The sequence below is a fragment of the Eutrema salsugineum genome, unplaced genomic scaffold, assembly GCF_000478725.1.
Source record: "Eutrema salsugineum unplaced genomic scaffold, Eutsalg1_0 scaffold_3, whole genome shotgun sequence".
Lineage (NCBI taxonomy): Eukaryota > Viridiplantae > Streptophyta > Magnoliopsida > Brassicales > Brassicaceae > Eutrema > Eutrema salsugineum.
In genome coordinates this window covers 5395999-5421278 of record NW_006256756.1, presented here as the reverse complement: position 1 = coordinate 5421278, position 25280 = coordinate 5395999, and the positions used below count along the sequence as shown (strand labels likewise).

Below are 25280 nucleotides of genomic sequence, written 5' to 3'. Positions count from 1 at the left end.
GTAATTGTTTCTTATATAAAATAATTGGGGGCGTTATTCAATCTGTATGTTGAAATCAACTCCACTAGATTAGAATATATCAGATTTTAATTTTTTTTAATTCATTTAGAATCTAATGTATATGAGTTGTTTAAAATTTTAAATTACTTAGCAGTGTATTTAGAAAGTCACATGCTATCATTTAAAATCTAATAGAATAGAATTCTCAATAAATTTTGGATTTGAAAAGATTAAAAAAAAAAAACAATCTAAAACCACAACGAAAGAAAAAAAATCAAAGAAAAAAAAGCCAACACAATAAAAAAAGAAATTGCAACCTAAGAAAAAAAAAACCCACATTCAATCCATATTGGTTTGAATCCACCCTAACCTTTCTTCCACTGACATACTAATAAAAACATCTTGTATTCTCAAATGGTAAATTTTGGTAAGTGCTTTGTAACGAATACGTTCTTCTAAATCCGAAATTTCTTTTATAGCATCCCAAACATTATTCTGATTTTTCTCCGCTTCTCTTTGTTGTCTTTCTTCTTTTTGCTGTATTAAATTCAAGATTTGATTGCTAATCGCCATCACTGGATTTTCATCTTTTTTGGAAGTACCTCTCTCAGATCTAGCTCTTTTCTTTGGTTGAAACTTCTCTCTACGATAATCTGAAGTTGTCTGGGAATCAAATGGTACAAAATGCTCTGGAGACTCATGGCGATGAGTTGTTCTTTCTAAGTCATATAAGTCATCAATACCATGCACATACTCTTCTTTGTTTGTACGTGCATCTGTACTATCACCTAATCCAATTGCATTTTTCCCGGTAGCAACACCTTCTCCAAATATTATTTGAAACTCATCAAAAAATTCAAATGTTTCATAACGTAGGTTTTTATCAGTAGGATGAGCCTATAAAAACAAAATAATATATTAATAAAGTGTAATAGGTAGTATGATAATATATTGTTTGAACGAGAGACTTACTTTTAAATAACTATCCCAAACTTCATCAGATGCTGTAAATCTTTTTGTTTGAGGATCCCAGCCAAAACCAGAAGAATAACGTTGAAGATCGACACAACTTTGGTATTGTTGTTTTAAATATTTCATTCTGCTTTGATAATGTTTGTAATCTTTTGGACGGCAAACACCTTTGTTGAGATCTGGTAGAAGCTTCGTCTCAATAGTTAGTTTGCTTATGCTACCATTAGAATCACGCCAATTGTGGTTGATCCCTTCCACAAGAAGTTGTATTAACAACTTAGTCTCATCTGGAGTCCATGGATTGTAATCACCTTTTTCTTTTCTCTTTTTTTGTGAATCTCCCATGGTGATGATGTTTAAAGATAACTAGTCATGAATGAAAAACAAAAACACAGATTCAAAACAAAATAAAAACGAAAATGATTGAGCAAAGTAGAGAGAGCTAGTGTTAAACGTCAATGCAGAATTGGAAACAATTACTAATAAACATGTATGCATTAGTAATAAAAGAAAATAGTAAAATAATTCACTAACCTTGTTTTCTTGAGTTTGATGATCTCTATGTTTGAGAAAATGTGTATATATAGAGAGAGATCGTTGTTAAAGATAAAGATGAAGCTAATATAAAGATAAACATGAACTTATCTAGATAAAGATGAATATTGAGTTGATAGAATAAGATATAGAAAAAAAACTTGTGATATATAATATTTTAATGATCATGAGAATCTTCTAAATATTTATATGATGTGTTGTCATTTATATTATTTTTGAAACCAAGTAAGCAAATTAACGTGGATATGTACAGCAAGTAATAAACAAGAAGTAAAAGCTTGAGTAGTGGGTTTAACCTGACAACGTGAGAGTAGCGGGTTTCTTCTAGTGGTTAACGAACTCGAATTGTGTCTATTGTTTTTATGAATTAGAAGCTTGTCATAACTTGTTCTGGCTTACCATGATATTTTAATAATTTGTCAATGATACATATGATACAGTCTGTGGGTGCAATAGGTACTAGTACATCCACTTCCAAGCCACATAACGGACTCAGCAAAGTCAGGCACTTGTCAACAACATCGATGACCAGTGCATCACTAGATATTAACAAAGCCAAACAAGGGAAGAATTCCAAATTACCTGCGGGTTAGTCACAACTCTATCTTGAAGATTGTATTACGTGTCTCTTTCGTCTGTTAGAAATTTGTGCTTCTCTGAATAAACACAAGAACTTTCTAAGTATCAGAAATATTCTGATAAAACACTCTGTTTTCTACACAGAATTTGATATAAAAACAGAGTACAAAGTAAGAACAGAAACTGACTCTTTATTGAATCTCAAACTTGGTTTTTACATCACGGTTACAACATCTTAAGTAGTTACACAACAGACACGACACAACAGACATGATTTAACAAAGAGTTGTGTCTTTTCTACTTGTGACTCTTAAAAAAATAACACACCCTAACTTAACAGACACGACTCTTAACTTTATATAACACAAACTCAATTATAATCAACATCGTCCAAGAAATAACACAAACCACCATTGTGACTCTTAAAGAAATAACACACCCTAACTTAACAAACACGACTCTTAACTTTATATAACACAAACTCAATTATAATCAACATCGTCCAAGACCTTGAAGTATACAGGAAAAGAGCCTTTGGATCCTAGAATATCCATCTGCTGGTTCGATCAGTGAACGTCCATCAGAGTCATCACGAGCTTGTGCCACTAGCAAAATGACTAAAGATAATCAGAAACTGTCTCTGATGAAAAGGGTCATGCAAATGATAACACGTTGCAAACTGTGAAGCCTCTCAAGAACTCTAAAGATGCATCTGTTCTTCAAGCTAATGCTAAGGAGGGCACAAAAGTTTCAGCTATCAATGGTGGTTTGGTTCCTCCAACATCCATGCAACCATCAGGTCTCCGTAAGCCATCACCAAAAATCCGTTTCTTTGATGGAGTAAGTTTCCAAAGTTCATGACAAATGTAGAGAACCATTTTGCAATAGGTTGTTCCTTAAGATAGCCTCGGCAAGATCTATTTCTATCTGGAATCTTAGTAGGTAATTGATCTCTCTCTCTCTCTGTTAAACAGGCAAGACGTGGATCATCTTCATCTGCAAAATTGTTCTCTACATTTGTACAGCAAGTGATAAACAAGAAGTAAAAAATTCTAAAAAGAAATCATAAAGGGTTCAAGAAAGTATTTTTGAGTCGAGACACATTGAAAGAATAGCCACCAAAACAAAAATCCTAAAAACGTAAACCTTATAAAAAGCTAATGAATAAATTATCTTTGGCTACCAATAATAGTAGCATCTCTCCACATATCTGCAGCTATGGTCGCCCTCCATTGTCTTGCATATTCTCTTTCTTGATCTTGGGACTCAACATTTCCTGCATCATCATTCTCTTCTGAATTATGATTTTCAGTTTCTTCATCATCATCCTCTTCGTCATCACTAGAAAACTCATCTGACCGACATCTTTTACGAAGAAAATTATGTAAACCCGCACACGCAAGAACAATCTCTGCTTGGGTCTTGAAAGAAAATGGTGGTGCAGATTTAAATATCAAGAACCGAGATTTAAAAATACCAAAAATTCTCTCGATGACGTTTCTCAAAGACGCATGACGAAAGTTGAATAGTTCATTTTCATTTGCTGGATCACGTCCTTCACCCTGAAAATCTTGTAGATGATATCGTGTGCTTCGTAATGGAGCTAAGTGACGCAGCGAAAGAGATTTAAAGGAGAAAGAGATGATCGACAGAAGTTCGTTAACTACGAAAGCTTAAGACGTAAGTAAGTTTTGCGACTTGAAGAACTAATATGGCTCTGAAAAGCTCTGATTATTAATTCTATAAGTCTGACGAACCTTTACAAGCTTAGGTTCGCTTAAATAGCAAAGAAAAGAAAACCCTAATGTAATTCCTAATAGGATTAGACGAAAAGGAAATATGCTAAATCGACATAAGTAGTTTAACTTATCTAAATAAGTATAATAAAAGGAATAAGTAAAATCCTAGTTGAAGTAGAAGAAGATGCGCTGCATCAGGTCCCCGGGGGTAAGAGAAGATTCGCCTCTGAATCTTGAACGGCAACGTCACCAACATACGGAGTGAGATACTTGACATTAAAGACATTTGCTGTCTTGATATGCACTGGAAGTTCTACACGATAAGCATTGGCGTTGATACGTTCTAACACTTTCACTGGACCGATCTTCCGAGAGCGAAGCTTATTATACTCATGAGAAGGGAGCCGATCCTTGGTGAGATACACCCAAACAAAGTCACCAGGGTCAAACAGCAGTTCCCGTCGATGTTTATCCGCAGCAGCTTTGTATTTTGTAGAAGCTTCCCATGAACGAAGGTTGTCACCTACCAGACTGCGCAACATATTGCCCAGAGAGCGATTCGTCACTTCAGTTTGACCATCAGTCTGTGGATGATAAGCTGTGCTCATATCAAGACTAGTGCCCAGTAGCTTCCATACTGATCGCCAAAAATGACTCAAGAACCTCGTATCCCGATCAGAGACAATCGAGGTTGGCAACCCATGCAGCCGATAGACCTCACGGAAAAACAATTCAGCAACTCGAACGGCATCAGTAGTACGCTTACATGGAATAAAGTGAGCCATTTTGGAGAAACGGTCAACAATAACAAAGATGGAATCACTCCTGCGTTGTGTACGAGGCAACCCCAAGACAAAGTCCATGCTAACATCAGTCCATGGCTGAGTAGGAACCGGCAAAGGTAAGTACAAGCCAGCATTAGACGCTTGTCCTTTAGCAAGTTGACATGCTCGACAACGCTCAACAAAACGCTCCACGTCTCTACGTAAAGTCGGCCAAAAGTAAGAGGTCGAAACAAGCTGTAAAGTTTTGTCACGACCCACATGACCTTCTGAATGGAGTTCGGTAATGAGACGCAAACGGAGGCTACAGTCTGGAATGCAAAGATGATTGTTGTGAAAGAGGAAATCGTCATGAAGCACAAAATCCGAACGAATGCCCTGCTTAACATCTCGGAGAATAGCACCAAAATAAGGATCAGAAACATAAAGCTCAGCAAAAGTTGCAAAACCTGGCACCGACGTATGCATACTCGTAACAAGACAATGACGACGACTTAAGGCATCTGCGACTTTGTTCAATTTTCCCGACTGATGACGAATAGTGAATGTAAACTGCTGTAGAAACGCTATCCAAGTCGCATGACGAGAAGAAATCTTTGCTTGGCTGTCTAGATGCTTAAGAGCGTCATGATCAGTGAAGAGGACAAACTCGCGGTGGAATAAATAATGTCGCCAGTGTTTAATTGCTTGGATAATTGCATAAAACTCCACGTCATATGTACTATAACGACTGCGCGCCCCGGCGAGTTTCTCACTATAAAATGCCACAGGTCTTGCTTGTTGACTTAAAACTGCTCCCACACCTAATTTGGACGCGTCACAATGGAGCTCGAAAGGAAGAGAAAAATCTGGTAAGACCAGAATTGGCGCGGTCGTGAGCTTGGTCTTGATTAGTTCAAACGCAGTGGCTGCCTCATTGGACCAGATGAACTTCCCTTCTTTCATACAATCAGTAATAGGTGCCATGATGGAGCTGAAATGAGGCACAAAACGCCGATAAAAGGATGCCAAACCGTGAAAGCTGCGGACCTCCGAGATCGTACGGGGAACAGGCCAAGAGCGAATGGCTTCGACTTTGCTTGTATCCATCGATAAGCCTTTGTTAGACACAACATAACCCAGAAACAGAACTTGATCCACGCCAAACTCGCATTTCTGCTGTGCAACAAACAAAGACTCCTTGCGCAAGACAGCAAGAACCTGACGTAGATGATCAAGATGGTCCGCCAAAGAGGAACTAAAAATGAGAATATCGTCAAAATAGACAACGACAAAACGTCCAATAAAAGGTCGTAATGCCTGATTCATAACTCTCATGAAGGTACTGGGGGCATTAGACAAGCCAAAAGGCATGACGAGCCACTCAAATAGACCTTCCCGCGTTTTAAAGGCCGTTTTCCATTCATCTCCAGGCTTAATTCGAATCTGATGGTAGCCACTCTTCAGGTCCAACTTGGAAAATATCGTAGCTGTACCAATCTGATCCAACAGGTCGTCGAGCCGCGGAATGGGAAATCTGTAGCGTACCGTGATCTTGTTAATAGCCCTACTATCAACACACATACGCCAAGAGCCATCTTTCTTGGGAATGAGGAGGGCTGGGACAGCACACGGACTTAAACTCTCTCGAATATGACCACGCACCAACAATTCTTCTACTTGACGACGAAGTTCCTCATGTTCCTGTGGACTCATACGATAATGAGGGCGATTAGGGAGGGCTGCACCCGGCACTAAATCGATTTGATGTTGAATATCACGTAGAGGTGGTAACGCTTTTGGCAATTCGGTAGGAAACACGTCCTTAACGTCGTTGAGTAACTCAGAGAAACGCGATGACAAAGGACGGGGTTCCTGTACTGTGGGATTAGCCGCTACCAAGGCCCAAACGCAACCGTCACTTCTGAACTCTTTTTCGAACTCTCGACGTGAGCAGAATAAAACTGACGAACTCATAGGCTGAGGCGAGTCTACGGCGAGATCTGTATCCTGCAGCGTCGATGGAGCTTGAAGTTGTGGTGATGGAAACAGCACTATTTTGCGGTGCTCGAAAACGAAGCTGTAGCTATTACGACGTCCATCATGAACCACACTGCGATCATATTGCCAAGGTCGACCCAGAAGAAGATGACTGACATCCATCGGTGCAATGTCACAGTAAATCTTATCTTTGTAATGAGATCCGATCGAGAATGACACTAGGCAGCGATGTTCAATCCTAATCTCTATTCCCTGTTTCAACCATGTGAGCTTATAAGGCGTCGGATGTGCTTCGCGCTTCAAACCCAGCTTTCGAGCTGCATCCTCTGCAATTACATTGCGACAGCTACCAGAATCCACAACGAACCGACACACCTTCCCTTTGATCGTACAGGTGGACTGGAAGATATTGGTGCGAAGCCAAGGTTCCTCAAGCGTCACTGGAGCCAGACACACATGTCGGAGCATCAGCGACTGACCTGTATCACCATGATGGTGGTCTTCGATCAAGTCACCGTCACCCTCATTCTCCTGATCATCCGAAGTATCCTCATTATCCCACTTGGACTCGTCGACATACAACCCCCTCCGCGTCTGTTTAGGACAAGCGGTCTGTAAGTGTCCAGGCTCACCACAAGCAAAACAACGCAGAGCATTAGGTCGAGACGAGCGACGCAATGTCTGTTCTGTATGTGCACTAGCCACTTGTTGAGTAATAGATGCTGCCGTAGAATCTTTTTTGTTCTCCTGAGCGGACGAATTCTCACCAGTTGAATTCCCAGTAGTTCGCGATCGATAGGGACCAGAATTCCAACCCATAGAAGACGACTTAAACTGCTGCTCAAACGCCACTGCTCGTCGATGCGCTTCCGAGACCGTGTCGGGATCGAATTGAGCCATAGCAGATTGAAGTTGAGGACGCAAGCCGCCAATAAATCGAGAAACCAACTGCACCTCACTATCATAAATCTCTGTACGCGTTAACAATAGCGAAAATTCTTCGGCGTATTCATCGACGGTGCGAGTACCCTGTCGCAAGTTCTGAAGGCGAGTGTACATCGTCCTATCGAAATTATACGGAAGAAAACTTTTCTTCAAAGCTCGCTGTAATTTTTCCCATGTTTTAATTCGTTCCTTTCCCAACCGTGCTTGAGTTGTTTTGAGTTGCGTCCACCAGGCGGCAGCTTTGCCACGAAACTTCGTCGCCACCAGTGGTACCTTCCTATCTTCGGGCACTTCCTTGAGTTCCAAAACTTCCTCCACTGCAACCAACCAATCGAGGAGTTCTTCTCCTCGCACACCACCATGGAACTCAGGGATGTCTAATTTGAATCCTGATTCCCATCTTCGATCATCCTGCTCAACGGCATGATTACCACCACTCCGACGCCGGCGAGGAACATGAGCTGCAAACGGGTTGTCTTCCTCCACGTCTGCTTCTTGTGCCACACGACCCTGTTCGCGCTGATGAAGAACGGTGTCGGTCAGCTCCTGGATCGAGTTTTGAAGCATGGTCTGGAAGTTTTCTTGCATCGCCACCAGCGTACGCCGCAGCTCTGCCCAATCGTTCACAGCTTCGTCACGTTTAGGAGGCATGGTTTAAGAGAAAAAAAAATTTCGCAGGAACGACAAAGCTCTGATACCAAAACTGACGCAGCGAAAGAGATTTAAAGGAGAAAGAGATGATCGACAGAAGTTCGTTAACTCCGAAAGCTTAAGACGTAAGTAAGTTTTGCGACTTGAAGAACTAATATGGCTCTGAAAAGCTCTGATTATTAATTCTATAAGTCTGACGAACCTTTACAAGCTTAGGTTCGCTTAAATAGCAAAGAAAAGAAAACCCTAATGTAATTCCTAATAGGATTAGACGAAAAGGAAATATGCTAAATCGACATAAGTAGTTTAACTTATCTAAATAAGTATAATAAAAGGAATAAGTAAAATCCTAGTTGAAGTAGAAGAAGATGCGCTGCATCACTAAGAAATTACGACGATTTGCAAATCCACAATCAGCTAAATAATATTTTCCTGAAACACCAAAAGACATAATAACTCATTTAAATTCAAAATATTACATCATTTATGATCATATTAGTTAGACCTGAATTAGAAATTACCTTCCGGAACTTGCAGTCTATTAGTTCTTCTTGTTAAGGCATCTTGTAGAACTTTTGAGTCGTGAGCCGAACCTTCCCATCCACTTAAAACATACATGAACTCTAGATCAAAGTTACAGGTAGCTAGTACGTTTTGCGAAAGAAATCCTTTTCGATTACGATAACTAGGTTGATGTCTAAAATTCGAAACAAAACAAATTTCCTAATAAAAACAAAAAATAATTTCGACAAATAATTGAGAAAAAAACATAGAATAGAGATTCTAGTTTCTATGAATGAATTGGTAAATCTATAAAAAATCTAGTTTTCCTAAAAATTAAGGAATCTCTTTGACCAGAATCATGATTGGATGGAAAGTTGGTTTGAAAGAACAAAAAACCAAAATATGTTCCAAAAACTTACGGTAAGCTGTTGTTATTTTATTTATAAATATTGTTATTTTTTCAATTAATAATCAAATAAAAAATATAAAAGCAAACAAAATTTTCATTTCTAAAATAAAAAACTTAGAGGCAAAACAAATTCTAATTTCTACAATAACCTCATTTTTCTAATTATTGATTGACATTTAAAAACAAAAAACAATACATCTTTTACCTATGTGCATTTCTTCTATCTATCATTTTTTATTGTTGAAAAAAACTATAATTTAATAACTTTTATCATTAAATGTGATTTATAAAAATATGGGATTTTGAAACCTCAATATCGTTCTTACAATAAGCGAAGAACCCTAACTTTCAAGATTGATATCCTATGCAGGCCCGTGCCTATGTTATAGGAAAAGAAGCACTGACCTATGGGTCCAAAGTTTATGAAAAAAATCGAAGGCCCAAGAAGAATAGGTGTAACAGGTTTTAATTGATTATTAAGCCCAATATCTAACTAATAAAAAAATTAGGTTAATGAGTAATGACTAATGTTGGCCACTACGATGTCTTTTAACTTTTTTTTTAAAAAAATCCCACATTGGTTAAATGTTAGCATAACTAACTCTCGACTTGACTATATATATCTCTCATTATTTGGAATAAGATACAATAATTTCTTTTCTCTATTCACGATAATCTCTATATTTTTTTCCTATTTTGGAAAAGGTGATATTTAGTTTAAAGATTTAGGTATTATAATTTTTATATCTTTCTTGACCTGTTGGCCAAGATAAAATGTAGTATCTGTTTTTATCAGTTTAATATCTGATATACGGGCTATCGGCTCACACAATATTAACTCTATCATATTTTTGTTTTTTTGCTAATTTTTTGTAACTTTTTTTTTTCCAGATGTCTTCGAACAACTTAAAAAAACCATTAAGTGGACATGACAAAAGAAAACATAAACAAAAAAGAGAAGAAGAAGAAAAACCTCAAGCGAATGCTTTATTCAAAGTACTTCAAAAATCTTAAACTCTGGATACATCTATAGAAAAAAATGATGAGCATCATGGTGTTTCTGGAGATGGAGTAGAGAATGCGAATGCAGTGAATGAAGATGACTTAAATGAGAAAGAGGATGTGAATACGGTGGATGAGGAGAATTCGAATGAAAAAGGGGATGCAGTAAATGAAGAGGGTTTAAAAGAAATGGAAGATGAGGATGACGATAAGAATGAATGTGAAAAAGAGGATGATATGATGGAGCATTGTGGAGTTGTAGATATGTATGATCCTGGAAACTGGAAAAGCATAAAAAAGGATGGAATGAATGGAGAGATTTTATGGTTGTTCAAGGACCGGCAAAAAGACTACCCATTGATTATAAATTTCCAAAAAACAGAGTTAAGAGGCATTTCTTACATATTTATTACACAAGAGAAATGAGTGATGGAAAAAAACAAGATCGGCGTTGGCTAGTTTACTCAAAATCATTGGACAACATTTTTTGTTTTTGTTGCAAGCTGTTCAAAGATCGTGACAATGGTCAATTGGCATCTACAGGATTCAGCGATTGGAGAAATATTTTGAAAAGGCTTAAAGAGCATGAATCTGGTCGGGAACACATTGTATGCATGAAACAATAGATGGAATTAGAACATCGGCTACAGAAAAATCAGACCATTGATAAGTATGCTCAAGATGAAATGAATAAAGAGAGAGTTCATTGGAGGCAAGTATTACTTAGAATAATTTCTGTTGTCAAGACACTTGCTAAACAAAATCTAGCATTTCGTGGAAGCAATGAAAAGATTGGAGAAGATGGCCATGGGACCTTTTTAAGTTTTATCGAGATGCTTGCTGATTTTGATCCTGTGATGATTGAGCATCTTAGAAGGTTTAAAGAAGGTGAAACTCGTTATCATTATCTGAGCAACAAAATTCAAAATGAGTTGATTACTTTGTTATCTAATGAGATTAAAGCAACGATTATCAAGAAAATCCAGGGTGCAAAGTTTTTTTCTGTCATTCTTGATTGTACTCCAGATATTAGCCATCATGAACAAATGACTGTTGTCATTCGGTGTGTAGATGTTTCAGCCAGTTCACCTAAGGTCGAAGAATTCTTCCTAACATTCTTGAAAGTTTATGATACTACTGGAGAAGGGCTTTTTTCTGAACTTCAAGATGTGTTGGTTGCTTTGGATTTGAAAGTCGATGATGTGAGGGGGCAAGGCTACGATAATGGCTCTAATATGAAGGGAAAACACAAAGGAGTGCAAAAAAGATTACTTGAGATTAATCCAAGGGCCTTTTATACACCTTGTGGTTGTCACAGTCTTAATATTGCTCTTTGTGATATGGCAAGCACTTCTTCAAAGGCAATTTCGTTTTTTGGAATCATTCAATGAACTTAGTGCTTCTTTGCAGCTTTTAATAAGCGGTGAAAAATATTAGAAGATAGGGTGGGAGGCCTAACACTCAAGCCTTTGTCTCAGACTCGATGGGAAAGTCATGTTGAAAGTGTTAAAGCAATACGATTTCAAACTCCTAAACTTGGAGGTTTTAGTGTACATTGCTGAGAATAGTGATGATCCGCAAGAGCAGAGCGATGCTGAGTGTCTTGCAACAAGTGAAACACATAGAATTGGAAGTTTTGAATTCTTAGTTTCCATGGTCATTTGGTATAATCTTCTTTTTGCTGTGAAAATTATCAGTAAGATTTTGCAGTCAGAAGACATGTATATTGATATTGCTCTCTCACAACAGAAGGGGCTGGTTTCTTATTTTGAAAAGTACAGAAATTCAGGTTTTGAGCAAGCAAAGTTGGAAGCTACAAAGATTGCAAATTCTATGGAGATTGAGGCTGTATTTCCAAGAAAATCAAAATGGATCATTAGAAGAAAACAACATTATGGTGATAAGTCTCAGATAGACAAAGAAAATGTGGTATTATCACCAGAGGAGAGCTTTAGAATTGACTATTTCATCCAGATTATGGATCAAGCACTTTATTCCCTTAAGACGAGATTTGAACAATTTCAGAGGTATGAAGAAATATTTGGCTTTTTGTTTGATGTCTCGAAATTGCGGTCAGCGAGTGATGATACTTTGATGGCTTCTTGTACCAAACTTGAAGATCATCTAACACATGGGAAGCATTCAGATGTTGTTGCTAATGATGTCTTTTATGAATTAAAAATGTTAAGAGAAGCTTTACCAGGTTTTACTAAGAGGCCCATTCAAATCTTAGACTTTCTGAAGAATGTTGATCATATGTATCCAAACGCATGGATCGCTTATCGAATATTATTGACGGTTCCAGTTTCAGTTGCATCTGCTGAAAGAAGTTTTTCAAAGTTGAAGTTGATAAAGTCGTATCTTCGTTCGAGTATGTCACAGGAGAGGTTGAGTGGCTTGGCTATCTTGTCTATCGAAAGGGAGTTGGTTAAAAGTGTTGACTTTAAAAACTTGGTCAATGAGTTCGTTACAAAGAAGGGAAGAAAAATTATGTTTTAAGTTTTGTTATCCTGTTTTTTTTGGATTATGTTTTTATTATTGGTTTTATAAGGATTGAGACGATCATAGTTATTATTTATTTAATACGATTTGGATTAATTTTATATGGATTTGATACGATGAGGGCCTTTTTAAAAGTTCGCTTACGAGCTTCGTATCTCTGGGAACGGCTCTGAATTCCTATGCAGATCATAAGAGCCGATTATAACGGGAGACATTTAAGACTGGAATCTATTGTTCTATGTCACATGGCCATTGGCCCGTGCAAGTATAGTGTTCGATGAAATGTCCCAGAGAGGTCTTATCCGAGTGGAACTATTGGGCTTTTCCAAGCCCATGTCCAACTCCCCCAATTAGTATGATATTGTCCGCTTTGGGCCTAACTGGCAAAGCCCGCACGGATTTGTTTTGGGTTCCTTCCCAAAAGGCCTCATACTAATTAGAGTTGGACATTACTTATATACTAGACCATATTAGTCTAAACTTCCGATGTGGGACTTTGGATTGATTCCCAACAATCTCCCCCTCAAGCCAAAGACCCTATAACTCTTGATCTCTAACCTAGAGCGATACTTAGTACCATCTTGTACTTCTTAATCGCAAGGTCATCTTGAGGGTTTCTCTCCTACACCGAACATTCAGTCCAATCCAACTTCTCCAGATCCATTTTTTTTAACCTGGGCTCTGATACCATTTATTGGGCTTTTCCAAGCCCATGTCCATCTCCCTCAATTAGTATGATATTGTCCGCTTTGGGCCTAACTGGCAAAGCCTGCACGGATTTGTTTTGGGCTCCTTCCCAAAAGACCTCATACTAGTTGGAGTTGGACATTACTTATAGTACCATATTGGTCTAAACTTCGGATGTGAGACTTTGGATTGATTCCCAACAGGAACTGCCTTATTCATGGACCCGTGAAGAGAGAAAGAGCCATTATTCATGCAAGACCCAGAAAAGCTTATAAGCATTAGAACTGAAAATGGACATAGCTACTCTCTATTAAGGTGAAGACTCATGACTTGTAGCAGCTAGTAAGTAGTAGCTCTTTCTTAAGAGTAATTGGAGTTTTCATTAGTACTGTGACAACTTCTCCATTTTCATTGTTGTGTTAGTTACATCTCTGATCGTTTAGTTTCTATTATTTCCATTTACGTTTATCATTGCAGTCCTAGTTATGAGCTCAAGATCTTTGTAGTTCCAGGTATATTGGTATATGTTAGGATTGTTGTTTTGGAGCTTAACAATTCTTAAATTTTCTTCTGAATATTACATTATGAAATCAAGTTCCTGTTGGTCTTTGACTTTTTTTTTTGCCTTCTCTGATGGAAAGATGTGTTCATATCAGCAAGCAATAGTATATGAACATATGATATATCATATTTCATATTACTGTTCATTTCTTTGTTGTTTGGTATGGACACAAATGTTGGCTGTTCATATTTTATGTGTTCATCTGCACACCTTCATAGCGCTGTTAGAGAATAAAATTCATAATTATCAGTTTTGTACGATTTGGTTTCTTCTTGAAATTTCACAATGATCAGTTTTGTACGTTGGCCTAATTCATTATGACCAGTTTTGTACGTTGGCCTAATTCACAATGATCACTATTGTACGTTGGCCTAATTCACAATCATCAGTTTTGTACGTTGGCCTTCTTAATTTCTTTGGTACTATTTGGTTTCTTCTTGAAATTTCACAATGATCAGTTTTGTACGTTGGCCTAATTCATTATGATCGTTTTGTACGTTGGCCTAATTCACAATTATCACTTTTGTAATGTTGGCCTAATTCACAATTGATCATCAGTTTTGTACGTTGGCCTTCTTAATTTCTTTTGTACTGTTTGGTATCTAGTGGGGATATCTTGTTTGGCAATAGTGTTGTAATTTGACATCAGAGTGACAAAAGACTTGATGGGTTTCTACCATTCTGATGTGGAACCTAACTAAATTTAATTTGCGATATCTCGATCACTCATTCTGAAACGCCATTAATCTATATTTAGTTGCCATATTGTTGCCTAGAAGAGATGGTCGTACTGATTTTACAGCCTTTCATATGCAAGATAGATGGTTGGAGACGTTGTGTTTTGTATTTCAGCATGTGTTGCAGGAGCCACGAAAGAAAGAAAAAATGTAGAGGTAGTAGAAGCCAAGATCACTAGTGAAGTTTTGTCGATTGGTATTGATGTCAAGATGAAAAATCTGAGTGTGAGTTCAAGATCAAAATCACCTAGAATGTTTTGATCTTCTGCTATCAACTCGTAGAATCTTTCTATATCTCCATCTTGGAACTCTACGAGTATAGCAGAAGATTCAAACATAGGTCATTTTGATTAAGTCCTGTTTTGTGAGGCAGCTCTATCCATTGCAGGCAAAAAGAGGCACAATCATTTCGCCATGAAATGTCCCGGAGAGGTTAGTGGTGGGCTTTTACTTTTGCAATCGCTGATGGGAAGATATATTCATATGCTAGCAATCGTAAGTGATATACCATACGACTGTTCGTTTCTTTTATATGGACACAAAAGTTGGCTGTTCATAATTTTTGCTCTGTTATAATCATTTGTGTAACGTTCATGTGTTACTTTCAATGGTGCATCTTGTTGTTTTCTTGTATTTTACCAGGTTTAAATTTTGAATATTTATTATTGCACAAAAAAAGAAATTTTATGTGTGTTAAAAAAATAAAATTTTCCAATTTTTTTTTTTATTGTTTTCCATGTTTGATAAAACTATTCATAATTATCAGTTTTTTTGCCTTCTTAATTTCATTTGTAGTATTTAGTTTCTAGTGTTAATATCTTGGCTGGCAAATAGTGTTGTACTTGCAAGATTTGTCATCAGAGAGACAAAAGACATTAAATTTCATTTGCGATGTCTGGCAAATAGTGTTAATATATTGTCTGGCAACCATTCGATGTGGAACCAACCTAAATTTCATTTGCGATGTCTCGATCATTCATTTTAAAATGCCATGTGGAAAATGAGTGATCTAAGTTATAATAATCAATGTCTCATATATACGAGGTAGTTGATTGGAGACTGTGTTCCAGGAGCCAAAATTAAATAAAGAACTGTGGAGGTAGCAGAAGCCTTGGTGACCAGTGAAGTTATGTCGATTGTTGTGAATGTCGATAGAGTATCAGATATTGTAGCCACAAATCTGAGTGGGAGTTCGAGTACGAGCACTCAAGATGAAAACATCTATGATACATTGAAGAAGGCGGCTCAAGATGGGGATATTGAAATACTCTACAAGTTAATAGCGGAAGAACCAAGCATTCTAGCTCACTTTGATATAATGCCTTTTTGTGAGACGCCGCTACACATTGCACTGAAAAGGGGAAAGCTCATTTTGCCATGGAGTTAATGACCCTTAAACCGTCGCTTGCATCAAAGCTAAACATGTCAGGTTTCAGCCCAATGCATTTAGCCCTGCAAAACAACCACAATCTAGTGGTGAGAGGTTTTGTGGCAATTGAAGAGCATCAAGGGAAGAGGAAGGATTACTCCTTTGCATCATGTGGCTCGAATAGGTGATGCAGAGTTGTTGAGCGAGTTCTTGTTCGCTTGTCCTTATTCCATAGAAGATTTGACGACTAAGTGTGAGACAGCTGTGCACATTGCTGTGAAGAACGACCAGCTTATGGCATTCAAGGTTTTATTGGGATGGGTCAAGCGTGTAAAGAAAGAGGAAATCTTGGACTGGAAGGATGAAGATGGTAACACAGTCTTCCACATTGCTGCATTGATGAATCAGACTGAGGTACATGTCTCTCTTATCTCTTATTTCTCCTTTTTCCTCAATATTTTTGTTCAGAACATTGCTGTTTGTCCATTAAAGTAGATAGATATGCTCTCATGATATTTAATATATATTTCGTAAACGTACATGGTTTTCTGTGTTTATAAGTGGGAGGATATCCCTTGACCTTAGTATACATTTTTATCAGTTATGAATGTGGGATTCTATATCTTAAGAACAATGCGTGTGCTCAACTTTTGCAGGTCATGAAGTTGCTGCGTAAAACTGTTAAAGTAAAAGCGAAGAAATTGGATGGCAAAACAGCGATGGACATATTTCAAACTCACCAATCTCCTTGTTTCCCCAAAGCAAGCAGACTTTTCCACAACGCTAAAGAAAGGCTACTTGGTCGTTCCACAACTACTCTTGCGGAATATTTGAGCAAAAAGCTAACGTTTATTGAGAAACGTAACAATCTCTTGGGGCTGAGCAATTTGAGCATGACTGGAGACAGGTCTCTAAACACTAGCAAGCGCAACGATGCAATACTTGTGGTGGCTGCAATGTGTATATATATATTATACATGTCTCTCTTATCTCTTATTTCTCCTTTTTCCTCAAAATTCTTGTTTAGAACATTGCTGGTTGTCCATTAAAATAGATATATGCTCTCATGATAAATAGTTTTGTAAAAGTACATGGTTTTCTGTGTTTATAAGTGGGAGGATACCCCTTGAACTTAGCATATATTCTTATCAGTTATCAATGTGGGATTCTTTATCTTAAGAACTATGCGTATGCTCGACATTTGCAGGTCATGAAGTTGCTGCGTAAAACCGCTAAAGTAAAAGCCAAGAACTTAGGATGGCAAAACAGCGATTGACATACTTCAAACTCACCAATCTTCTTGTTTCCCCAAAGCAAGCAAACTTCTCCACAGTGCTAAAGAAAGGCTACTTGGTCGTTCTACTACGACTCTTGCGGGATATTTGAGCAAAAACCTAACGTTTATTGAGACGTAACAATCTCTTGGGGCTGAGCAATTTGAGCATGACCGGAGACATGTCTTTAAACACTAGCAACCGCTACGATGCAATACTTGTGGTGGCTGCAATGTGTATATATATATTATACATATTTTGTATTGATTATCCTCAATTATTATAAATATACATAACATAAATCTATAGAAAATTATTATATATATATTTATTTTGCATCTTCATAATTATATAGAACTTGCTTACAATAACTAGTTAGTTATGCATGTTCAGACATCATCCATAATATAGCTTCATAAAAAAGAGCAACATATACATTCTTCTGAAATATTACATTTGCAACATTTATATGTTTTCCACCATTCAGTCTAATAAGATAACTCGCTAGATTTGTTTGATCTGCATTTGTTTTAAATAATATGCTTGATCGGTAGTTGTTATGACTGATACGTATTATTTGATTTGACAACTGTTTCAGGAGCCAATAAAAAAAGTTTGAGGAGGCAGCAGAAGCCTAGGTGACTAGTAAAGTTATGTCGATTGTTGTGGATGTCACTAGAGTATCAGATATGGTAGCTCAAGATGCAAATCTGAGTGGACGTTCAGGTACGAGCACTCATGATGCATATATCTATGAGAAATTGCAGAAGGCAGCTCAAGATGGGAGTGTAGAAAAACTCTACAAGTTGATAGCAGAAGATCCAGACATTCTAGGTCTCTTCGATAAAGTGCCTTTTTGTGAGACGCCACTACACATTGCAGCCAAAAGAGGGCACACTCATTTTGCCATGGAGTTAATGACCCTTAAGCCAACGTTCGCTTCGAAGCTGAACGTGTCAGGTTTCAGCCCAATGCATTTAGCCCTGCAAAACAACCACATTCGAATAGTGAGAGGATTTGTGGCAATTGACAGCAGCTTAATCAGCATCAAGGGAAAAGGAAGGATTACTCCGTTGCATCATGTGGCTCGAATTGGCGATGCAGAGTTGTTGAGTAAGTTCTTGATTGCCTGTCCTTATTCCGTAGAAGATTTGACGGTTAAGTGTGAGACAGCTGTGCACATTGCCGTGAAGAACCAGCAGCTTCCGGCATTTAAGGTTCTATATGGATGGTTCAAGAGATTAAACAAGAAGGAAATCTTGGAATGGAAGGATGAAGATGGTAATACAGTCTTCCATATTGCTGCATCAATGAATCAAACTGAGGTAAATGTCTCTCTTGTCATTTAGTTTCTACCTTCCCTCAAAATTCTTGTTCAGATAGTTCTGTTTGACCATTAAAATGGATAGTTATGCTCTCATGACCTGGGACTTTTCTCTCTTCAATATAGTTATTGCAAAAGTACATGGGTCTCTGTCGCAATAAGTGGGAGGTTATCCCATGGCCTTATTATATATATGTTTTCTGTCTCATTTTTCAACCTAGAATTTAGCTGGAGGTGTGCTGGATTTTTGCAGGTTATGAAGTTGCTGCGTAAAACCGTTAAAGTAAAAGCCAAGAACTTGGATGGCAAAACCGCCATTGATATACTCCAAACTCACCAATCTCCTTGTTTCCCCAAAGCAAGGAGACTTCTCCAAAATGCTAAAGAAAGACTACTTGGTCGTTCCACAACGACTCTTGCGGGATATTTGAGTAAAAATCTAACGTTTATTGAGAGACGTAACAATCTCTTGGGGTTGACCAATTTGAGCATTACTGGAGCCAAAATTTTTTTTCATTGGGGACATATAGAAACATATTTGATTTATGAGTGGGAGCATTAACACTAGTGTTTAATAACAGAGAGTTTCAGATATAACCTGAATTTTAAAGTCAAACACCAAACTAACCTCTTTTTTTTCTCTCTCCAACTTTTGCCATTTTGTCACAATTTTATCCTTCTCACTCAAGATATTAACGAAAATGTCATTATAAACCCATTATTTTGTTTTCTTTTAAATATTGGCTAAAGTCTCCTTAGACCTCCTAAAACCCTTTTTATTACAATAATGCCATCTTCTTCAATACCTTCAACCACCATGAACAACCCAAAAAATAGAATAAATGCTTCTCAACTAATTTTAAAGCTGTAATAAGTTAATATGAGAGCTCATACACTCACAACCTTACATATTATTTCCTAATTTCTTTTCTAAAACTTCTGGACTGAGTTACAATGTCAAAGATTATGCATTTTTGGTGATTTCAGCTTAATCAAGACCTGGGTTGTTTTCTTTTGGTCAAATTCAGAGTTTTGGGTGTATGAGAGACCTAAAAACAATCTCAAAACCGATATAGGTAATGGTACACTTCAATTTTGGTAACATCTATATCTGTATCGCGAAAGTAGACTTCAAAATGAAGTCTACTAGTCAACATAAGGTTATTTTTGCAATTGACTTTTTAAATGTAGATTTCATTAAACTTCACAAGCAGTCTACTCGATATCATTTGAAAACAAAAAAAAAAGCCTAGTAGACTTCGTTTGAAGGCTTCAGAAGTCTACGAAAGAAAAAGGTTATTTTTGTAGTTGACTATATTTTGACTTTTTAATATAGACTTCTTTCTAAAGTCTACAGTTTAAGTCTGCACAAGAAGTCTACTTTTAAGTTACTTTTGTTTTTGTAGTTTGACCAAAAACGTATAGGTCATTTTAGTGTTTGACTAAAGTTTTTTTAAAAAATAAAAAATACAGAAAACTCTGGAAAACTGCAGTAGACTTCAGAAAGAAGTCTAAAAACGGTAGACTTCTTGCGGAAGTCTACTTCTGTTTTCCGGTCAAAATTAGAAGGAATCTTTTTTTTAGTAGACTTCCCTGTGAAGTCTACTAAAGACAGTCAATTGTAAAAATAACCTAAATTTTTCTGTAGACTTCTATTGAAAAAGTAGACTTCAAAAGTAGATTGTCAGAGAAGTCTACTCTTACTTAAAGTCTACTATAGAATTCTACTTTGTTAGTCAATGGCTCGGTCAAATGCTAAAGTAACATTTTTGGTCGGAAGTCTACTTTTGAAGTCTACTGACGGAAAAGTCAACGATTTGGTCAATTGCAAAAATAACCTGTTTTTAAGTAGACTTCTTTCGCAGACTTCGATAGAAAAAAGTAGACTTCTCCTCCAGTCTACGTTTGAAGTCTGTTGTAGAAGTCTACTTATTGTATTTTTTTTTAAAATGCGTTTTAAGCAAATTTATAAAGTATTTTTTCATATTTTTGGTTTTGAAATGCTTGTTAGCAAGTGTTTGAACTACTCAATGATTTTCATTTCATTTAAGTCGATATTTATTGGGGAATCAGATTGTTTTAATTTTTAAGCTAGTTAGCTTATTAAAGTAGACTTCTCCAGCAGTCTACGATGAAGTCTGCACACGAAGTCTGTTCGGTATCATTATTTTAAAAACAAAATTAGAGAATATATATAAATTTTTTTTGTATTTTTAGGTTTTGGAATGTGTGTTACCAATTGGTCTAATTACTCAATGAGTTTCATTTGTTTTAAGTTAATATTTATTGTGGAATCGAATTTGTTGATTTAATAGCTAGTTAGCTTGGAAGAATAGACTTCATCTCCAGTCTACAGATGAAGTCTCCAGACGAAGTCTCCTATATAGAAAATTTGTTACTTACATTTTTGCAATAATGTAGTTTGTAATTTCGTTTGCTAATATGGTTTTTTGTGTTTTATTACAGAAAATAATCAACTCCATAAAAATAAATCTTCAAAAATTCTAAAAGATTGTAGAGTCATTTATAAGTTCTTTTGTTAATAACACCCACCCCATTCTTCTGTTTTTTATTTTTTATTTTTTTTGGATTTGACATACTTTGTGATTTTAAAACTGATGCAACATTCAGTTACTTCAAAAAAATTGTGACATTGAATAAACATGTAACACCAATCCATTCTTCTTCTATTTTGTGGTTTTAAAACTGGTGCAAAATCAGTCACTTAAAAAATTTATTTAGAATTAGTTTATGGAACTTTCCTTTGCACCAACCATTATATTTTGTCCATATAGAATAATTTGATTATGTTACATATTTGATAAAGATACATAAAAATAATGGTTGATGACAATTAAAAGACTACTACAGTTGATGATTATTACAATTAATGACCATTACAGATAAAATTGATAATCATTACACAAAAAGAGATCATGAGCAAACAAGAAGATCAATTATTTACTTATTGGGTTCTGTATTTGTAAATGAGCTTATGTGTTGGGCACTTGGGCCTGTTAGGACAAAACTCCCTACCCGTCTCTGATGTCGATGGTGGAGAAAATGGAGATGACGGTGACGAATTTTTGAGATTTGTGAGATACTGCAAATGAAAGAAGTCAACTTAAGAAGTCTTCTTTCGAAATCAACTCAAGAAGTCTGCTTTCGGAGATGACAGTGATGAATTGTTGAGATTTGTGAGATACTGCAAATGAAAGGAGTAAAAATTAAACATCAACCCCAAGTAACAAATCTAATAAAGAAGAGGAAGAGGAGGTTTCCGAGAAACACATAACCACAGATCTGATTACTAAACTAAATCAAATTAGTTCTGACACTCAGATCTTAGTACATTATGAATAAAAAAAAAAATACAAAGTGGATCCCAATTAAATAAAACCAAAATTTCTGGACAAAACATCAGCTAATAAGTAAAAAGAAGAAACTTGAAAAAGCTAACAATTTGAACCAGACATCAAAGCCATACCCAGACAAAGCTGCACAGCGGTGAGGAAGTCGACGGTGGACCTCTTTTGTTGCTCACTATGTTGAGGTCACCTACAGTGAAGATCAAACAAACTTTTCCCTAAAAACAAAAAGCAGAGTATAATCTTAAGAGAGATTTCTAACCTGAAACAGCAGAGAAAAAGACCTCGTGTACAGCTCGTTCGCAAGCAGATCTAAAAAAATCGATGTTCTCGTTGAATCTGAAACAGAGGGGAAGCGCCGTTTTAGAGAGAGAGGTTTGAGTTTTCATTTTTACAAAATTAGGGTTACAAAATGTGGGCTTCCTTTATATAGGGAGGTACAATTTGGTTAAATGAATAATTTTTGGTTCAGAATTGTTGGTTCAATTTTGGTTTATGTATTGGTTAAGTAATTATTTTTGATTTTTTTGGTTAAGATAAATATTTATTCGGTTTTGTAGACTTCAAGATGAAGTCTACTACTTCTAAGCCATAAATCAAATATTTGGCAAACATTATTCAAAACCATAAATTTAAACTTATGAATGTAAAAAAGTAATTTATATACATTTGGCTTACAATTACCTAATTTATGAATGTAATTTTAATACTAAAATATTTTTTAAAGAATTTTAAAATTAAATTTTTTGATTTAATTATATAGTAGACTTCATATCTTTTGTAAGAAGTCTACTAGTAGATTTCTGTCTGTCTTTAGTAGACTTCGTCAGGGTTTAAACGGTAATTAGGACATCCATTTTTTGTTTGGTCATACATGATTAAATGGTCTTTTCACTATCCCTTTAGGTTATTTTTGTCAAATGTTATATCAGGGGTCTACTTTTGCATTCAAAATCAAGTTTTAGATTATTTTTAGTAAAAACCTCTTTTAATAAAGTACACTAGTTTTTTTAAATTTATTGGGGGCGAACGCCCCCGACTCAACGTAAGTGGCTCCGCCACTGGCAACCGCCACGATGCAATACTTGTTGTGGCTGTACTGATAGCAACAGCTACATACCAGGCTGGTCTCAGTCCTCCCGGCGGATTTTATCAGGATGATTCCTCAAATTTTAAAGATGAGAATAGTAACTTTGCTGGGGAGATGACTATGGATTTCTACTTAGCCTTATCTTTTCTTGCCCTCAATGGGTTCGCCTTCTTATCATCTCTATATGTGATCCTTATCCTCATAGTTGGACTCCCCATGTGGAAGTTCATCTATGGTTCAACGGCCGCTTTAGGTGTCGCTATGTTATTTTCATACTACAGTATATTCCCAAATCCAGATAACGAAGAGTTATATCAAGAGGCGTATACGTATATGGATTCCCAGTGATTATAGGAGCGATGCTGTTTGCTACTTTCATGGCATTCTTTGTTGATAAACGTTGCCGGCACCGAGTGGACTTCCCAGCGAGCTGCTTCAGCTCATCTGAGGCATCGCGTCGTCACTATCTTTTATTATTTATTTGGCTTTGTTTTATGTTGGTGTTTGTAGTAAGTGTCTTTTGTTATTTTTTGGTTTGATGTTCAGCTAATTTAGAACTTTGGGTTCACCTTTCTCTCTTGATTATCAAGTATTTTATGGAATCTATAATCTTCAAGTATTATTCCGTGTTTGGTTATGGAATATTGACAGTTAACATTAGTTATTCAGTTGAACCAGTTTGGTTAGGCTCATTGGTACAAAGATTCAGCCATAAGGCATGATTAATTGGTTCCGGTTTAGTTATCTCAAATTGTACCGGGAATTTGTTATGAGTTGGTTAGAGGAAGAGTGGGTGAGATCCAAGAGAGAGAGAGAGAGAAAGAGAGAGTGATTCATTGTTCTTTGATTACTCTCTTTGTAATTTGTACTCTCTGATTCTTCAAGCCAAGACGTTAAAGATCTTTGTCAAACTTCTTCTTTCTTCTTCTTCCTCTCGCATTACTCTGTTTCTTTTGTCTCTATTTCTGCGTCTATCTCTGTTACATTCTCTGTTTCTTCGGTCAAAATTTGTGTTCTTAAGGGTGTGAGATTTAAGAGTGAGAAGCATGTTTTGGAATCATAACGGGAGACATTTGGAATCAGACTGTAATCCATGCGTTGTGTTACTTTTGTCTAAACTCACAAGTTTTTGATAAATACGGCTAATGCAAGTATACTGCTTGGAAATATCCTTGAGAAGTATTATATAGAAATTGAACTTGTGAAAGAACTCAATAACAAAGAATAACTCTCTTTATTAGCTTAAGAAAATAACTCAAAACTTAAGCTCTCTCAAATCTCATAAGGACTACCACAACTTTGGTATCTCTTATATAGTGACTGATTTCCTTTTCCTATTAGAATAACAACTTTCCTTTTCTTAGACAACTTTCTAATTATGTTTAGATAACTCCTAAACATATTCCTAATCCTAATAGAAAATACTAACTAGCTTCTAGAATGTTATCTTCAAGCTTAAGTCAACATTCTCCCCTCTAAGCTTGAAATCATCATCTATCACACTTTGAACTCCTATGAGATCCCTCATCTCTTTAAATTTGATCCTTCTTAGTGCCTTGGTCAATATGTCTGCCTTTTGCTCATTACCCGGAACATGCTCAACTTCCACTTGACCGTTCTCAACGCACTCCCTTATAAAATGATACCTTGTGTGAATGTGTTTACTTCTGCTATGAAACACTGGATTCCTTGTGAGTGCTATCGCAGACTGGTTGTCAATCCGAATGACAACTTTCTGACTTGATGAACCGGTGATCTCACTGAGCAAATCTCGCAGCCATATTGCCTGCCTTGCAGCTTCGGTTCCCGCCATAAACTCAGCCTCACACGATGATAGAGCTAGAATCTCTTGCTTCTGTGAACACCAAGAAATAGGGCTTTCTCCAAGATAGAAAATGTGACCTGTTATGCTCTTGCCATCATCAGGATCTACGCTATAGCTGCTTTCGCTGAAACCTGTGAGCTTTTGGTACTTCTGCCTTTGATCGCTTGAATGTTAAGCCATAAGTAGTCGTTCCCTGCAAATATCTCAAACAATGCTTCATTGCTGCTCCATGGGAATCTTTAGGCCTTTGCATATACTTGCTTAAAACGCCTACACAATAGGCTAAGTCGGGCCTTGTATGAAGCAGGTAACGGAGACATCCTACATTCTTCCGATAACTCGTGGCATCAATGTCCTTCTCTTCCTCCGATCTAGAAAACTTAAGTCCTGGATCCATCGGTGTATGAGCCATATTGCAGTTTCG

The 25280-nt window shown here is 36.7% G+C and overlaps 3 protein-coding genes and 2 pseudogenes across 3 annotated transcripts; 4 read left to right on the top strand and 1 right to left on the bottom strand.

Annotated features, from left to right (window-relative positions):
* Positions 1–298: 298 nt before the first annotated feature.
* Positions 299–1341, bottom strand: LOC18014954 (uncharacterized protein At2g29880). The gene is made up of 2 exons (XM_006396918.2): positions 973–1341; positions 299–897 (listed from the first exon to the last, which is right to left on the bottom strand). Exons 1-2 carry the CDS (start codon positions 1315–1317, stop codon positions 340–342), a joined length of 903 nt encoding a protein of 300 aa, XP_006396981.1. The 5' UTR covers positions 1318–1341; the 3' UTR covers positions 299–339.
* An 8518-nt stretch (positions 1342–9859) lies between these two features.
* Positions 9860–9968, top strand: LOC112085882 (annotated as a pseudogene).
* A 776-nt stretch (positions 9969–10744) lies between these two features.
* LOC112085297 lies at positions 10745–12033 on the top strand. The gene is made up of 4 exons (XM_024154500.1): positions 10745–11105; positions 11244–11333; positions 11559–11614; positions 11878–12033. Exons 1-4 carry the CDS (start codon positions 10745–10747, stop codon positions 12031–12033), a joined length of 663 nt encoding a protein of 220 aa, XP_024010268.1.
* Positions 12034–12095: 62 nt separating this feature from the next.
* LOC112085296 lies at positions 12096–12550 on the top strand (annotated as a pseudogene).
* Positions 12551–16322: 3772 nt separating this feature from the next.
* LOC112085239 lies at positions 16323–23379 on the top strand. Its single transcript, XM_024154422.1, has 3 exons — positions 16323–16389; positions 16632–16896; positions 23006–23379. The coding sequence occupies exons 1-3, from the start codon at positions 16375–16377 to the stop codon at positions 23377–23379; spliced, it is 654 nt and encodes a 217-aa protein (XP_024010190.1). The 5' UTR covers positions 16323–16374.
* The last annotated feature ends 1901 nt before the right edge of the window (positions 23380–25280 follow it).

Excerpts from the sequence above, each read along its gene's own strand:
- LOC18014954 (XM_006396918.2), bottom strand. The coding sequence starts at position 1,317 with ATGGGAGATTCACAAAAAAAGAGAAAAGAAAAAGGTGATTACAATCCA. Across the intron at positions 898-972 it reads TTTGGGATAGTTATTTAAAA|GCTCATCCTACTGATAAAAA; the intron begins GTAAGTCTCTCG and ends TTGTTTTTATAG.
- LOC112085297 (XM_024154500.1), top strand. The coding sequence starts at position 10,745 with ATGGAATTAGAACATCGGCTACAGAAAAATCAGACCATTGATAAGTAT. Across the intron at positions 11,106-11,243 it reads GATTATCAAGAAAATCCAGG|TTTATGATACTACTGGAGAA; the intron begins GTGCAAAGTTTT and ends CATTCTTGAAAG. Across the intron at positions 11,334-11,558 it reads CGATGATGTGAGGGGGCAAG|ATAGGGTGGGAGGCCTAACA; the intron begins GCTACGATAATG and ends AAATATTAGAAG.
- LOC112085239 (XM_024154422.1), top strand. Across the intron at positions 16,897-23,005 it reads AGACAGGTCTCTAAACACTA|GCAACCGCCACGATGCAATA; the intron begins GCAAGCGCAACG and ends GCTCCGCCACTG.